The sequence below is a fragment of the Haematobia irritans genome, chromosome 1, assembly GCF_050003625.1.
Source record: "Haematobia irritans isolate KBUSLIRL chromosome 1, ASM5000362v1, whole genome shotgun sequence".
Taxonomy (NCBI): domain Eukaryota; kingdom Metazoa; phylum Arthropoda; class Insecta; order Diptera; family Muscidae; genus Haematobia; species Haematobia irritans.
Genome location: NC_134397.1, coordinates 2621312 through 2636320, shown reverse-complemented (window position 1 = coordinate 2636320; position 15009 = coordinate 2621312). Strand labels below are relative to the sequence as shown.

Here is a 15009-nt window from a genome sequence, read left to right as displayed (position 1 = left end):
AATTCATATTTTTTTAAACGCTTAATGCGATTCTTCAGGTAATGGCTTCACGCTTATCCACATTGTGCCTGAATAGATATTGCAAAAAAGTTAACCAGCTGGCATGGTCGAACGTTTCGTGTCCTACAAATCTTCTCGAGAACACTCATATAAAAACTATTTTTAGAATCAATAATTAAGCATTTTAACGTTACAAAAAAATACCTATTCTGGTAATTTTCTGTACTGCAAAGAAAAAAGTTCTTGATTTAAAGAAATAATTTTTAATTTAACTGAGATACTGGATTGAAAATAGAAAGCTTCAATTATAGGCTAAGAATTAATTTAAAGATATCTTCTTGGTTTAAAGTTTCTTTGAAATTAAGAAAACATTTTTTTTTTTTAAATTTGAAGTCTCTGTAATTATATGGATTTTTAAGTGTCATTTATTTTTGACCATTGAAAATTTACTGTATGTAGGGTAATCTTTACCCACATCCCATTACCAGCTTCTACTTTAAGTATTCCCACTTCGAAAGCCCATTGGTATCGGCAGTAGTGTTAGCACTGGTTAACCGATGGAGATACAGTTAAATCTAGCCAAGCGTAAACATGTGGTGCATATCTGCCATTTATTCGTTCATAAAAAAGTTTGCTGCTTTAATTAGCCATAATTTAATTGGAAAGTTTTACTTTTTTTATAGTATGTGTTGCAATGCAATGAAATGCACTCATCATAAATCTCCTGAAGAAGACGAAGACTCTTAACAATGACATGCCAAGGGAAAGAATGAGAATTATATCTTATGATTGCAAGCTTTAGCTAGAAGAGTGGTAGTGTTGGTATCACAAAATTAGCACCCAATTATCAATGTTTGTGGACACGAAGGTCTTGGGAATTTCCCACCATTTAATATGCGTCTGACTCTGTTAACTGTTACCACATAATTAAGTGAAGCCACAGACTTAATAAATCAGTATAAATTATGCTAAACCTTTTCCCTTCTGCCTTCATTATATTTTAGTGGTCGCTTCATACTAATCCCGCCTCGGAGGTGCCACAAGGCAATCAAAATGTGTGGTCCTGTTCGGCTGAAAGATCTCCACCGAAACCCGATCCTTTCGAGATGTTATTCGGTAGCAACAGTCATACCAGCACCACTAACAGTGTCCAACTGGACTCCGGAATCATTTCACCACAAAGTCAGGGCCATCACGATGACCTAATCGATATAACGAACGAGGAGTTGTGTCGCCGCTTGGGTGATCTACTCAAAAAGACCACACTCGAGGAGGACGAGAAGCATTGCCTGCAACAGGTCCTGAATTTGGTGCAGCAATTGGATGCCTTAACACCACGTAGCGGTCCCAATTCATTGCTTGCCAACACATCCAGTGAGGAGGCCAGTAGTATAGATATGGTATGTTTTCAAAACCGACTCAGTTTTTCACAGTGTAACTATCTGACATCGCCTGTCAGGTATCATAAAATATTTATACAAATTTTCATACACGATTTTTAAAGATTCCCAATTAAGTTTCCATTGTTTTTCATTTCATTTCTCGAAAATTAAAGGTAAAATCGCGCATTTCGGAATATAGCAGCACATCATCGTCGCCCTTGTCCAGTCTTCGGTCTAACGGCGAAAAGACACCAAAATCAGTCACAACCACTGGTGCAGCAACAACCCGCATTGTTGCCACTGTCCAGCCATATAATAGCTCCGCAAGCTATTCGCATGGCCCATCCAGTCCACAAACGGTGCCGCACAATACACCCACGGATTCTCCTCGCAAAACAAGGTCACAACACTGGCACAACAACAGTCTCAGTGAGAGCGGTGTCTTTGTCGAGTCCGATTTCCTAAGCGATTCTGGGGACAATAGCGTTTGCACTCAGACGGATTTTGAAGATTGTTCTTCAGCCAGCAATAATTCACATCACCCCCAGAGCACACCCACAAAACACGTACCTGCCCATATCACCTCGCAGAATCAGCATCCACACCAACTTCACCATCCATCCTCATCTAGCTTAAGTGATCAAAAGCGCCTGCAGTACTACCAAGACCGTGTGGCTTTGCTCGAGGGCAAAGTTCTAATCTATGAGAGTTCTGGAGACGTACAGGCGAAGCATTTGGCCGAACGTTTGCAACGCGAAATTCTTCTCGAAAAGGAGGTGAAGGAATTGCGAGAACGCGTTGAATTTTTGGAAAGTGAGAACTGCACTCTCGAAGAGGAGAAGTGCGAATTCGAGGAGGCCGAAAACGACACTAGACTTCGGCTCCAGAGATTGGAAATCGAATTGGAAATACTCAGCCAACGTAACGTTGAGCTGGAGATGTCCAGAGAGGCACTAAGTGCCAAGTACAAAGACTGTCACTCGGAGTGTTTAATTTTACGCGACGATCTTGCGACCAGCGAGACAAATATCCGCCATCTCGAGGAAGACAAACAGAAGGCCAAAGAGAATTTTGAATTTTTACACAGCCTATTGCCAGTGCTATTGGTCTGCAATACGGCAGCCTGCACTATACCGCAGGAGCAGCGAGCCGCATACGGAAAGTCAGACATGGGTACAAGTACGTCCGCTCTAAATCTTGCTGTACCCCAAAGTCCGATCAAAGCCCAAATGGCCGATCCTCTTGTTTGCAACTCGGAGATATGCAAGGGTCACGAAAGGGAAGTTCAATACCTCAAGGAAGAGGTCAAATGTTTGCGGCATCAAATCAAGGAACTGAATAGCCGCCATTATGCAGCCATGGAATCGGCCGATTCCCATTGGGTAGATATCGAGCGTGAGTACAAAGAACGTGAGGAACAATTCCATGCGAAGGAAATGAGCCTCAAACAGAAAATACAAAAATTGCAAGACTGTCTGAAGGAGGATGCTCGGTCGGCCAATGAGAAGATATGCCAATTGGAAGAGGCCGAACAGGGCCTGAAGTCATGTCTGGTGAAAGTTTCCAAGGAACATCAGAAGCTGCTCGAGGACCACCAGTGTCTGGTGAGTGAATTTGAACGCTTCAAGGAGCAACATGACCAGTTGAGAGAACAGCAGAAACCATTGACTGAGACTCTGGAAATGGAGAAGAAACGCAACAAGGGTCTCGTCGATGAACTGACCTTCATGCGTAAGCTGCAGCAGGAGACCGAACTTCAAACCAAGAGCGAATTGGATAGCATTCGAAATGAAATGTTCGACTTGAGAAAGGAATACCTACACATTGAGGTCACCAATGGTGAGTTGAGAGAAGAGGTGGCCACTTTGGAGTTGCAGGTTGAAACATTGCATAAAACCCACCGTGACTGTGAGGAGAAGGTACGATGTCTCACCGATGAGATTCGCACCAAGGATGAGATCTGTCAAAAGTTGGAAAAACGTCTAGAACGTTCAGAAGGTTATAGTCTGGCCGATGAGTTGGGTGGTGACACACCAACGAAACGTTTCAAGCGTGAAGATGTTAAGGGTCTGAAAACCGCTAGCAAAGGTTTGGGTAATGCCTTGAGGCATATGTCTGTAAGTAGTGAGTTCAGTGTAAGAGTCCAGGTGGGATAAAACCAGTAAACGATCTTATTTCTATTGCAGGAATGTGAGAAAATGTTGCCAACCCAAAAACAATTTCAGACTGTGGCCCGTGATGTTAAGAAATTAGCCGATACTCTATTACATGGTGAAACATCTGATGAAGAGGTAAGCATTGGAGAAAACAGCGAAGAAGAGAGAATAGAAAATCAAGTAACAAAGACAACTGATAGCCATTGTGGGATTAGCAATAAAAACGGAGTATCTACACTATCCCTAGCTAAGCAATCTAAGGAAAATTTAGAACCTCCAAAGGTGGAAAAATTAGTGAATAATTCAAAAGATAAATTGGAGGAAGTTAATCTAACAGAGGAAAATTTAGTGAATAATTCAACTGATAAATTGGAGGAAGTTCATCTAACAGTGGGAATGGCTGTGGTACCCGAGTTTCACATAACTGACACAATACATCCGGCCCATGTTGATGAGCAAAAGAAAGCTATTTGTGAAGTTCCTTCTGAATTGCGAAAATTATCCAAACAACCAAAGCAAGATAATGTTAATCTTCAAAATTCATATTCACTTAGCAATTATCGTAAGAGAAGAGCAAAAAGACTGAGAGGATTGAGATTTGTCAAATGTTTACAAAAAAAGGCAAAGCATTTTGTATCCACAAATCATCCACCGCTGATTCATAATATCTCCGATGTTGGTATTCGTGAGTCTGAAATTCTTCAACGTAGTGTTTCCTATGGCAGTTTCCACTCTCTGCTAGAAGAAACTACTGATATATCTCATGAAAGTTTCGTAGATGTTTCCACTGAAAGTAAAATCGAAAAGGAAGTCATGGATATGGAAACGGAAACCGTTGTTGAGAAAAGGCATGATAGATGTATTCAAGTCAATGAAGACAAAAAATCCATATACACAATTGCTGATCGTTGTGATATCAGCGTTCAAGTCAATGAGGAAGAAATTCAGACCACAAGTCAAATGAATGATGTCCCACCTCACATTATTTGTTTCCTTAACTTATTGAATTCTACTATACCAACAGCTGAATTTCCAAATTCTTTCAATTGGAAATTTTATCAACTATGGCATACAGATTGTGAATTTCGTGATAATTTGCAATTATTGGTGGAATTTACTTCATTTCGTGATGAAAATTTCGATTTTCAAAACATTTCTCTTCATACCTATGACAGCTTTGTAAATGCCATGAACTGTTTACATATTCTGCAAGATCTATTCAAGCCCCATATGAATCCGGTTTGTATTTCCTTTCCATTTTTTTTTTTCATTTGAAATTTCCTCATTTTCTTCAAATTTCTCTCAGATATTATTGCAAATTGAAGAGCAAGTCAATGAACATCTCATGCATTTCTATACCAAAGAAAAGGAATCACAATTCTATTGTACTGTCTATTATCCAGTGAAGAGATCTAATCATGTCATTATGTCATAATAAAAATACATAGAATATGGAAATAAATGTCCAATTTTCCCACTGAGACAGAGAAAAACACAAAGAGTTTGCAACTCAAATTTTAATTAAAATGGGATTCTTATATCTCTCTCTTAAAATGTTTATTTTAAAGAGCAAGAGTATTCATTCGAAATGCCAATAGAGAAAATATGTACTTTTCAATCATCCACGAAATTTTACAAAACAGGGGTATTTTAAGATATTTAAGAAAATTCTGATAATGATTTTTTTCTGCTACAGTTTAGCGTTTCAGTGAAAAATTTCCACTTGTTTTCATGCGTTGGTACTTTTGTGCCACCAAATTCCTACTTTTTTTGTGTCACCCTGCTGGCATATATTTCAGTTAATTCCTATTTTTGAGTAATTTGTGACTAGAGGTGTGCACGTGAGGAATAGTTTACTCACGCTCACGCACACTCACGACGGAAAAATCATACGCACACTCACGAATAATTTTATGATTAATTTACCTTACCGAAGTGTCTGAAACTTGAGCATTATTAAAATCGAGAGTGTTATTAAACTCTTAACATCCCAGGTGTCACTAAAATTGTAATTGAATTTAACTCTTAAGCGTTTTATGTTGGTGAGCAGGAATATTTTCGTGAGTGTAATTCGTTACTCACGCTGTTGTTATGAGCGTGACTCACGCATGAATCACGAACATTTTCGTGAGTCACGACAATTTCGTGTCACGTGCACCCCTCTATTTGTGACCCCGCACTGGTGCTATGAATATGGGCCTCATGGAAATTATCCCCAATCCTAAATTACCCCAAAAATTTATATGGAAAACAACAACACCAATATTTATACCCTGCGCCACACTGTGGAACAGGGTATTATAAGTTAGTGCATATGTTTGCAACACCCAGAAGGAGACGAGATAGACACATGGTGTCTTTGGCAAAAATGCTCAGGGTGGGATCTTGAGTCGATATAGCGATGTCCGTCTGTCCGTCTGTCCATGAACACATTTTTGTAATCAAAGTCTAGGTCGCAGTTTCAGTCCAATCGACTTCAAATTTGGCACAAGTATGTGTTTTGGCTCAGAATAGAACCCTATTGATTTTGGAAGAAATCGGTTCAGATTTAGATATAGCTCCCACATATATGTTTCTCTGATTTCGACAAAAATGGTCCAAATACCAACATTTTCCTTGTAAAATCGCCACTGCTTAGTCTAATAGTTGTAAAAATGGCTCTAATTTTCCTAAACTTCTAATACATATATCGAGTGATAAATCACAAATAAACTTTTGTGAAGTTTACTTAAAATTGCTTCAGATTTAAATGTTTCCCATATTTTGTTACTAACATTGTGTTCCACCCTAGTACATTAGCCGACATAAATTTTGAGTCTATAGATTTTGTAGAAGTCTATCAAATTCTGTCCAGATCGAGTGATATTTAAAAGTATGTATTTGGGACAAACCTTTATATATAGACCCCAACACATTTGACGGATGTGATATGGTATCGAAAATTTAGATCTATATAGTCGGCCCCGCCCGACTTTAGACTTTCATTACTTGTTTAAATGAAAATAAACCCCAATTCCCTTCTTGGGATTGTGGTCGGTTTTCAAGTGAAGCCTTTTTCCGAATTCTGGGAGATGACAATGGTGGCAACTATACACACTTTTGTTGTAGCAGACTTTGGCCGAGGTTTAACTGCCTGTTTCTGTATGTCGGACGAGCTCTATCGATCGACTGAATGCATAGAAAAAACTGATTTTTGGTTATAAATTCAGCTGTTTTTCAATTTCAGACAATCGATAAAGCTCGTTCGACATACAGAAACAGGCTGTAAGACTTTCTTCTATGGACGGAGTCCAAAGTGCCCGAACACGATTTCCAAGGAATTCGTACTGAGTATTTCATATTTAATTTTTTTTTTCAAACTTCATATTTTTCCATCAGTTAGGGTTAACTTTTACACGGGTTTTTTTAAATCAAAAGAGAAAATGAGCCCTAATTTTATCGACCCCATGATTCAGTCACATTTTGTCATTATGAAACGTCGCCTCACGTTTGTGGCCCTGTTTCATTTTGGTTTTAAGACTCGTTTTCCCCGTACCATAAAAATTATGGATGTCGATAACTGTATTACCACGATTTAAGTTTCTAAGTTTAAGGGTTAAGAAATTATTGGCAAACTAAAATTATGCGATTCCGAATTTCGGAACATGGGGGATTAATATTCCCCTAAATGGAGATAATATGATTTTTATGTTTAGATTTTATTTAAAAACAAACTGCAACTTTAATTTTTTGATGTTTTCAACGGTGTACATGGAAGTTCACACGAAGTTTTACCAAGTCAAACGACCTTATATTTTATGTGGAAATATTTTGGATTGAATCAAATCAAAAAATAAATGTGTTAATATAGATAACACAATTAAACCATTAAAGTGAACCTATGAGGCATCAAATACAAAAATGCTCTTTTTCTTTAAGAGAGCCATAGCTGTAGATGGAACTGAGAGGGATTTTTTCTGTAAATTTCTTGTTAAGACTGTTCTGTCCAGGAAAATACGAAAACAGCCAATGATCTCTAAAATCTACAATAAATGTTCAAGTAGTCAGAATTTCTCAGTGTAATATATAAGTTAAAGTAATTTTCATCAACCTAAGCAGGCATTTGTTTTTATAACATTCGTAGTTCGCATTTTTTTCCTAATTCTAAAAAAATTTCTCATTGTGCACATAATTTTGTTTGGGAGCCTTTTGTGTTGCTGTTGATTTTTTTTAATCCATTGTCCAGTGTTCTATCAAATTTTAAATGGATGCCAAATCTTGTTATTGTACTCGTAAAAATTGTCCTCGAAATAAAATTCAAATTCTGGATGATGAATCTTCTCAGAAATCTTCGGAGCGTGACTATGAAGATAAAGAAACTCAGAAGACACCTGAAATGTCTTCTGATAATCAAACGATTCGTAAGTAGATTTTCTCCTATATATTGACAAAGTAGTGATAATAGATTGAGGTTTTAAATGAAATTAGATGTCGATATGAAAAATGTTTATAAATGCATGGAGCATCCAAGCCTTTTTCGCGGCTGTCTAATGCAGGTGGCCATTATAAACCAAAGTCTTTTGAAGGAATTTACTCTACCAAGAGAAAAGAAAAAACGTTTCCCTCAAACCATAAATATAGCTCCACTTCATTTTGAATTACCCATGGAACTTTGTATCTCTGGAGATACTGTTAGAATTTTGGAAAAACCGAACGATAATGCTACAAATCATATAAAGGATGATAGTTTTGAATTTTCTTTAAAAAATTCCCCATCATTCGCTAACTGTGAAAAATTCTATTCTTGTGAATCTTTGTTGGATGCACTTGAGGTCCATAGGGAAGCCCCAATCAAGAAAACTCAAACTGTTAATTCTCAAAATAAATTCAAATGCCAATGCAGGCTAAGATGGAAAAAAATGCTTCGTATGATCTCCCAATCCCAGGGTTCCCTTTTCCCTGGACGAATGTGTAAATCAGAAGACGATGTATTTAGAGACGAGGAAGATAAAAATAGTAATATCTCTATATCTAATCAAACCACATATGCCAAACCATCGGTTCACTTTTTAAATGGATTTCAATCATATTCCTCAAAATCCAAAATTACCCCATCTTTTAGCATAGAGCTAGAAAATCCCCAACTTCAAGATTCTAGGAGAAATTTTGGACATACACAATCGGTTTCTGATGAACTAATCCCCGCTACCTATGATCTAAAAGAAAATTTAATAGCAAAACCACTAACTTCTCAAAATCCTCATCTTCAAGTCTATAGGAAGGCCTTGCCTCAACATAAAGATATTGAGATTTGTGTTAAATGTCGTTTTGATCCCAGCCCTCTGATGGACGAGGAAGGTAATGTTTTTTGTCCTGGTAACTGTGGCTGTTGCCTATGTCCATGGAAATCTCGAGCCAATGCCAATTTTGAAAATGATCTCAAACATAGCAAAATTAAGATATGCAAATGTCTCCATCGAACAAACTTATTCGATAATCTTCCTGAAGTTCAATCAATTTGTAGTCAAACTTCATATTTTGATTTATGTCCATGCCGTGAAAGAGCTGAAGCAAAATACTTGGAAATGTATGGCAAAGAAATGTGGAAAAAGAGTGAACGTTTGCGGAATCTTCGATATGGTGAAAAAGTCTATTTGATAGATGTCCAAGAGCTTAGACCAGATCGGCCAGGGTCTAAAAGATTTCTGGCGAGCAAAATGTATAACGAATTATAGTCGAAATAGCATAAAGGAAGAAACCAAACCAAAAATGTGATATGTTAGGCCTAGATTGTGCCCACTAAGCTAGCTAATGATTGCACTGAAAAATATTATTTCCACAGAAAAAAAAAAAAATTGCACAAAAATTTTTCCAATTAAAATTTTAATTGAGTTTTAAAAAATATTTAATCAAAAATTTGATTCAACAAATTTTTTAATTGAAACAAAAATCAATTACGAAAATTGATAGTATCAGTTAATTTTTAATTGGATCAATTAATTAATTGACTTAAAGGGTGATAGGTCAAAATTTGGTCAATATAAACTTGACGTATTTCTTTCAATTTTGCATTTAAAAAACCTGAACACCCCTCATTTTGAAGGTGTGCGTGTGTAGAATGTTTTGATTTTGGAATTCACTCTTCAGTTGTCAAAATGCCGTCCAAGCAAGAAGAGCAGCGTATCAAAATTTTGCTCGCGCATCGCGAAAATCCGAGCTACTCGCACGCAAAGCTGGCAAATTCGCTAAAAGTTGCCAAATCAACCGTTACAAATGTAATTAAAGTGTTTGGGGAACGTTTGTCGACAGCCAGGAATTCTGGATCGGGGGGAAATCGAAAACCGGAAGCCGCTGAGACGACAAAGAGAGTTGCCGGTAGTTTCAAGCGAAACCCTAACCTCTCTCTCCAAAAAGGCCATGGAGTGGTACGCCGCCAACAACGTGCAGGTGGTTCCCAAGGACAAGGACCCTCCCAACACGCCAGAGCTCCGCCCAATTGAGAAATACTGGGCTATTGTCAAGCGGAACCTAAAGAAGACCAAAAAAACTGCTAAGGACGAGCAGCAGTTCAAGGCAAACTGGCTTTCTGCGGCGAAGAAGGTGGACAAGGTGGCTGTACAAAATCTGATGGCAGGTGTCAAGCGTGAGGCCCGGCAATTCGGATTTGGAAAAGCGAAAGCCTAACTAAATATTTTTCCTGAATTTTATACTAATTGAACTTGAAAAAGAAATTTAATTTGATTTTTTAAATAAACGATTTCACCGATTTACACGCGTTTTCCCTTGACCAAATTTTGACCGTATCACCTTTTACAAGTAATTTTTTAATTGATGCTATCATTTCTGTGAAACCATTTCATTTAAAAAATTAATTGGATAAATTAATTGATTAAAAAAATGTTGTGTGACGTGATATGGAAGATAATATGCTCCTTAATATTGACAATTCCAAGGTTTACCTACTAATAAAAATCTATTGCCTATTTTCAAGCGAAACATAAGTTCGCATAAAAGCCTTTGGAATTTCTTAAGTTATCAATCGTATCCGTAATTTTATTTCCACACTGATGGAAGCGTTTTCTTTTCTGAGGAACAAACAACGTTAAAATTTTTTCTTTAAAAAATTACAGAAAATACTTTACATTAAATGGGAATTTTGATTGTCTAAAATTCCGTTCCGCTTTTCTCTGTTAGTAGTATGTAATTAAATTTGCCTTTTTTTATTGAGGTAGCTTCAATAAAACTTTAATTAGATCAATAATAATAAGGATTTTGAGAGTTTTTTTTTTACAAGAAATACCACCCATATTGGGCATGAATTGTGGAAAAGTCGAGATAGAATTGCACTGAATATCTAACCAGATAACGGAGATCAAACAATTTTTACTTTTTTCTTACTGGAAAAAACATTTTTGATATTTATTTGGGATTGAGATCGCTTGAATTTTAGTCAGACTTTTTAGGTCTAGTTTTACGAGATACTGTTTATTTGTCTGAAAGCATAGTGAATCCCGGGAGCCACCGTGGTGCAATGCTTAGCATGCCCGCCTTGCATACACAAGGTCGTGGGTTCGATTCCTGCTTCGCCTCAGTAATGCTGGTGACATTTCAGAGGGTTTCAAAGCTTCTCTAAGTGGTTTCACTGCAATGTGGAACGCCGTTCGGACTCGGCTATAAAAAGGAGGTCCCTTGTCATTGAGCTTGACATGGAATCGGGCAGCACTCAGTGATAAGAGAGAAGTTCACCAATGTGGTATCACAATGGACTGAATAGTCTAAGTGAGCCTGATACATCGGGCTCCCACCTAACCTAACCTAACCAAAGTGAATCCCATATTCTTCTGTTGCTTGCTGTAGAAATTTGTTTATAGTTTTCTATTCAACTCAAGAGTTAACTAAAATATTCTCCTCTTTCCCTTCCTTACAGAAAGCACAGCGACCTCCGAAACTAATTTTGACAGAAATAACGAGAATTTAAGTACACCCCCCGAAACTTCTTCCTGCCCCACAATTGCAAAACAACCAAATTCTTCACCAAATCTCTCTGCTAAGATAACTAATAAACCAGCATTCAATGTCATTTGCCAATGCGGCCCCAGTCTTCCAGAATCCGAGGAATACACATGGATATTCCATACGAATCCACCACCAGATGAAGAAAGCTCCTCCCAACGCTGTTCGGCTGGCAGTGAGAGCACCTGTGAAAACGCCACTATCAGCAGCTCTTCCAGTACAACCTCTGATCATTATCCTCTAAGATTAATATTAAGTTCGAAATATGTAGCTAACGATACTCTAAGGATATGTCCCCAACACACGCAAGCAATTGATGTATCCGGTCTTGTGCCGAAACCAAAACGTCTTCAACCCAACCAAGATATTTCAACTACGAATCCTAATGAAAATTCTCAATATTATTCCTGTAGTTCAGCCTCAAGTGGAAGAGATTTCTCTGATACTCCATCTAATCATCGATATCAGAATATCTTGAATTTACTCCATCAAATGGTGCATTTATTCACAGATGCCATTAAAGCTAAAAAGGATATGAGAACATTTAATGATCCCAAATCAAGTCAAAAGAAATTACCAACATTATCGGCAATGGGTGACAGCATGGAATTGAAATCCAATTGTGATGTACTTCTTCGTAACCACAAAGACAATGTAAAACCATGTAATCCTTGTTCACAACTAAGGGAATTTCTAGATAAATACAAAGACAAATCGAGTGAATCGCAATCTCCTCGAACAGATGACAGTAGTTGTAAGGATGTAAAGCCAGATTTGATCATGACTCCTAGAATGAGAGCAACCAATTCCAATACAGTGGAGGATAACGACTGTGGATGTTCCAAAAATCAAACAACTATGGGAACAACTCCCCATCACAATTCAATTACATCACCATGGCAACATCATCATTGTTGTTGCCAATATGTGGCAGCTTTGGCTGCCGCAAATGGCCTGGCTTTACCTTTGCCATCACCTGCAAACCAATTGCTTATGTTTCCTCCTACATATTTGGGAGGCCCTATTACCCCAATTACAAATACCGCCAATGCTTGCATATGTAATTCTATAGAATCTCCAATGGAAAATCCTGAGGAGGAGAAGCAAAGAAATCAAATTGAAAAATCAAAACTAAATTATAATGAGAACAGTGGGGGAGAGTTGCAAGAAGTTATGATGGATATATCGGAAAATGATCAATGGATGAATAATAATAATGACCTTGTATTTGTTGATAAAGGTGACGATGTAGAGGAAATGGAAACTAATCTCAATCCCAAACTTGATGAAGATAAGTCAATTAACAATTATCAAATGGATCAAAGTCATGCAGATGCCTTTGACCTTAATCCCCTTCGAAACAATATTGAATCTATAGAGGAGGAGTTATATTCTCGTGTTCGTGATATTAAGACGTTGGAACAGTTGGAAGAGATGAAACGCTATACCGAAACCATATTTGCAAACCTAGCAGAAGAGACCTCCGGCCGTTTACATATGCCAGAAGACTTAAGTCCAAGAGTTGATGAATATTACCAAGAAGATTCTATTGCCAATGAACCACTTGATAGTGACTATGAATTGGAAAAAGAAGAAATGGCCGAACGTTATAAAAACCGAAGTCACAAAGAACCTTGTGATTGCTGTCATTGTCAAGAAAAACTCCACAGTGGTGAAAAGACTTGTTCAACATTGGCAGAATCCAGGCAGCAGGGACCACCAACAAGATTAGAAAATTTTGTAAGTCCATTCCAGACAAACACGATAAATTACTTGTCCATGATCTGTATATTTTGCAGAAATATTTCATTGATTCCATTGAAATGGATTTGGAAGCTATGGAACATGCACGGTGTAAAAACCATCTTATTCAGGTATGTTAATCTAAAGAAGAAATCCTATCAACTCAATATGACTATTGCGTATGCGTATGATATTGATTAAATCAAAGATTTAGTCAAGACCTCGGAAGGCTATTTGATAGCCAAAATTTGACTTTAAATTTGACATTCAAAGGGTAAATACTGTAGATAAGATAACATTTTTCATTGATGCAACGAAACATTTTTATTAAGGTTATGTGAATAGTACGAAACGTTTCTTTATTTGACAGTAAGTTCGTCATAAAGATTTCGATATATTTACTCCTCGTTGGCTAAGCACGGTTGCCACAGTTAGTAGAATTCTACCAAAAATGGTAGATTTTTAATGTTTAGTAGATTGGTAGAATTCTTGAAGATTTGGTAGATTTTGCAAGATATTCCTCTCCAACTAAGAGGCACTTCAATTTTCTATAGAAATAAAATTTTGAGAAAATTTTATATAGAAGTAGAAATGTTGACAAAACTTTCTATAAAGTTTTTCTTTTCTATTTTCATTTTCTATAGAAATAAAATATTGAGAACATTTTCTATAGAAATAAAGTCTTGAGATAATTTTCTATAGAAGTAAAATATTTGAGAAAATCTTTTAAAAAGTAAACATTTTGAGAAAATTTTCTTTAAAGTAAAAATTTTGACAAAATTTTCTATAGAAATAAAATATTGAAACAATTTTTTAATGGAAGTTAAATTTTAATAAAATCTTCTATAGAAATAAAATGTTGACAATATTTTCTATACAAATACAACTTTAACAAAATTTTCGATAAATTCAATATCTTTAAAAATTAAAAAAAAATGATTCAACTTGGGAGAAATGATTCTCGTGTGTAATTTCCATAAGAAATTAGCATATAAGACCCAAATTAAATCACCTCACCCTGCCAGATCTTACTAGAGACTATGGAAATGTGGATTAGCCAACACTGAAACATATGTATAGTCATGCTTGTACGATTTGTATCTGGCATTTTCTTTTCAATAGCATAATAATACCAATTCCTTAATCTTCATGTCCAATCAGCTCGCATTTAAAATTGTAATTAATGTAAAGTAATTGATTTGGACTAAAAACCAGCCTGCGTTGATATCAGGCTAACATAAAAATTAAAAATTTTAATTTTCGTGTCAGATTAAAAGCTAAGTTAGCTAGCTTATCGTTATAATATTAAAAATTCGACAAATTTACAATTCAAGAGATATTTATATACCCAAAAATTTTTCGCTAATAGAAGTGATCAGAATATATAATATTGCATAAAATTAAATACACTTCTTAAATAAAATATTAAAAAAAATATTTTATCAAAAACTTAAAAATAAAAATGTTTTTAAATATGGTAGATTTTTGGTAAAATTTTCTCCAAATTTTGATAGATTATTTTTGGCACGAGTGGCAAACGTGTGGATAGTCAATATTGGGTGCGCGAGAAACGCAAAAATAATTGGTGATAAGTCTCCACATGCCCAAAATATGACTTTTATGTGCGGTTTATGGTCAAGCGGCGTCATTGGGTCATATCAGCCCATAACGATTCCTTTTAATAGCAGACTTATTTTCTGACCATTGCAGAATATATGTCAACCCAAACCGAAAGT

The 15009-nt window shown here is 36.5% G+C and overlaps 3 protein-coding genes across 5 annotated transcripts in view; all 3 read left to right on the top strand.

The window, feature by feature from the left end:
• The window catches only part of LOC142220027 (uncharacterized), a 139910-nt gene extending 128242 nt beyond the window's left edge, over positions 1–11668 (top strand). For 2 of the 3 annotated variants that reach the window (XM_075288882.1, XM_075288881.1), the window contains 4 exons: positions 1005–1400; positions 1556–3499; positions 3569–3673; positions 11445–11668. In XM_075288882.1, coding sequence (XP_075144997.1) covers positions 1005–1400; positions 1556–3499; positions 3569–3673; positions 11445–11495 — 2496 coding nt within the window. In that variant the 3' untranslated portion in view covers positions 11496–11668. Of the gene's footprint in view, positions 1–1004; positions 1401–1555; positions 3507–3568; positions 3674–11444 lie in introns of those variants that run through there. The other variant, XM_075288883.1, reaches the window with a different exon arrangement.
• Positions 3680–5037, top strand: LOC142220030 (uncharacterized). Its single transcript, XM_075288885.1, has 2 exons — positions 3680–4777; positions 4845–5037. The coding sequence occupies exons 1-2, from the start codon at positions 3935–3937 to the stop codon at positions 4971–4973; spliced, it is 972 nt and encodes a 323-aa protein (XP_075145000.1). The 5' UTR covers positions 3680–3934; the 3' UTR covers positions 4974–5037.
• LOC142220029 (uncharacterized) lies at positions 7648–9362 on the top strand. The gene is made up of 2 exons (XM_075288884.1): positions 7648–7938; positions 8006–9362. The coding sequence occupies exons 1-2, from the start codon at positions 7782–7784 to the stop codon at positions 9250–9252; spliced, it is 1404 nt and encodes a 467-aa protein (XP_075144999.1). The 5' UTR covers positions 7648–7781; the 3' UTR covers positions 9253–9362.
• Positions 11669–15009: the final 3341 nt, after the last annotated feature.

Excerpts from the sequence above, each read along its gene's own strand:
- LOC142220030 (XM_075288885.1), top strand. The coding sequence starts at position 3,935 with ATGGCTGTGGTACCCGAGTTTCACATAACTGACACAATACATCCGGCC. Across the intron at positions 4,778-4,844 it reads TCAAGCCCCATATGAATCCG|ATATTATTGCAAATTGAAGA; the intron begins GTTTGTATTTCC and ends AATTTCTCTCAG.
- LOC142220029 (XM_075288884.1), top strand. The coding sequence starts at position 7,782 with ATGGATGCCAAATCTTGTTATTGTACTCGTAAAAATTGTCCTCGAAAT. Across the intron at positions 7,939-8,005 it reads TTCTGATAATCAAACGATTC|ATGTCGATATGAAAAATGTT; the intron begins GTAAGTAGATTT and ends AAATGAAATTAG.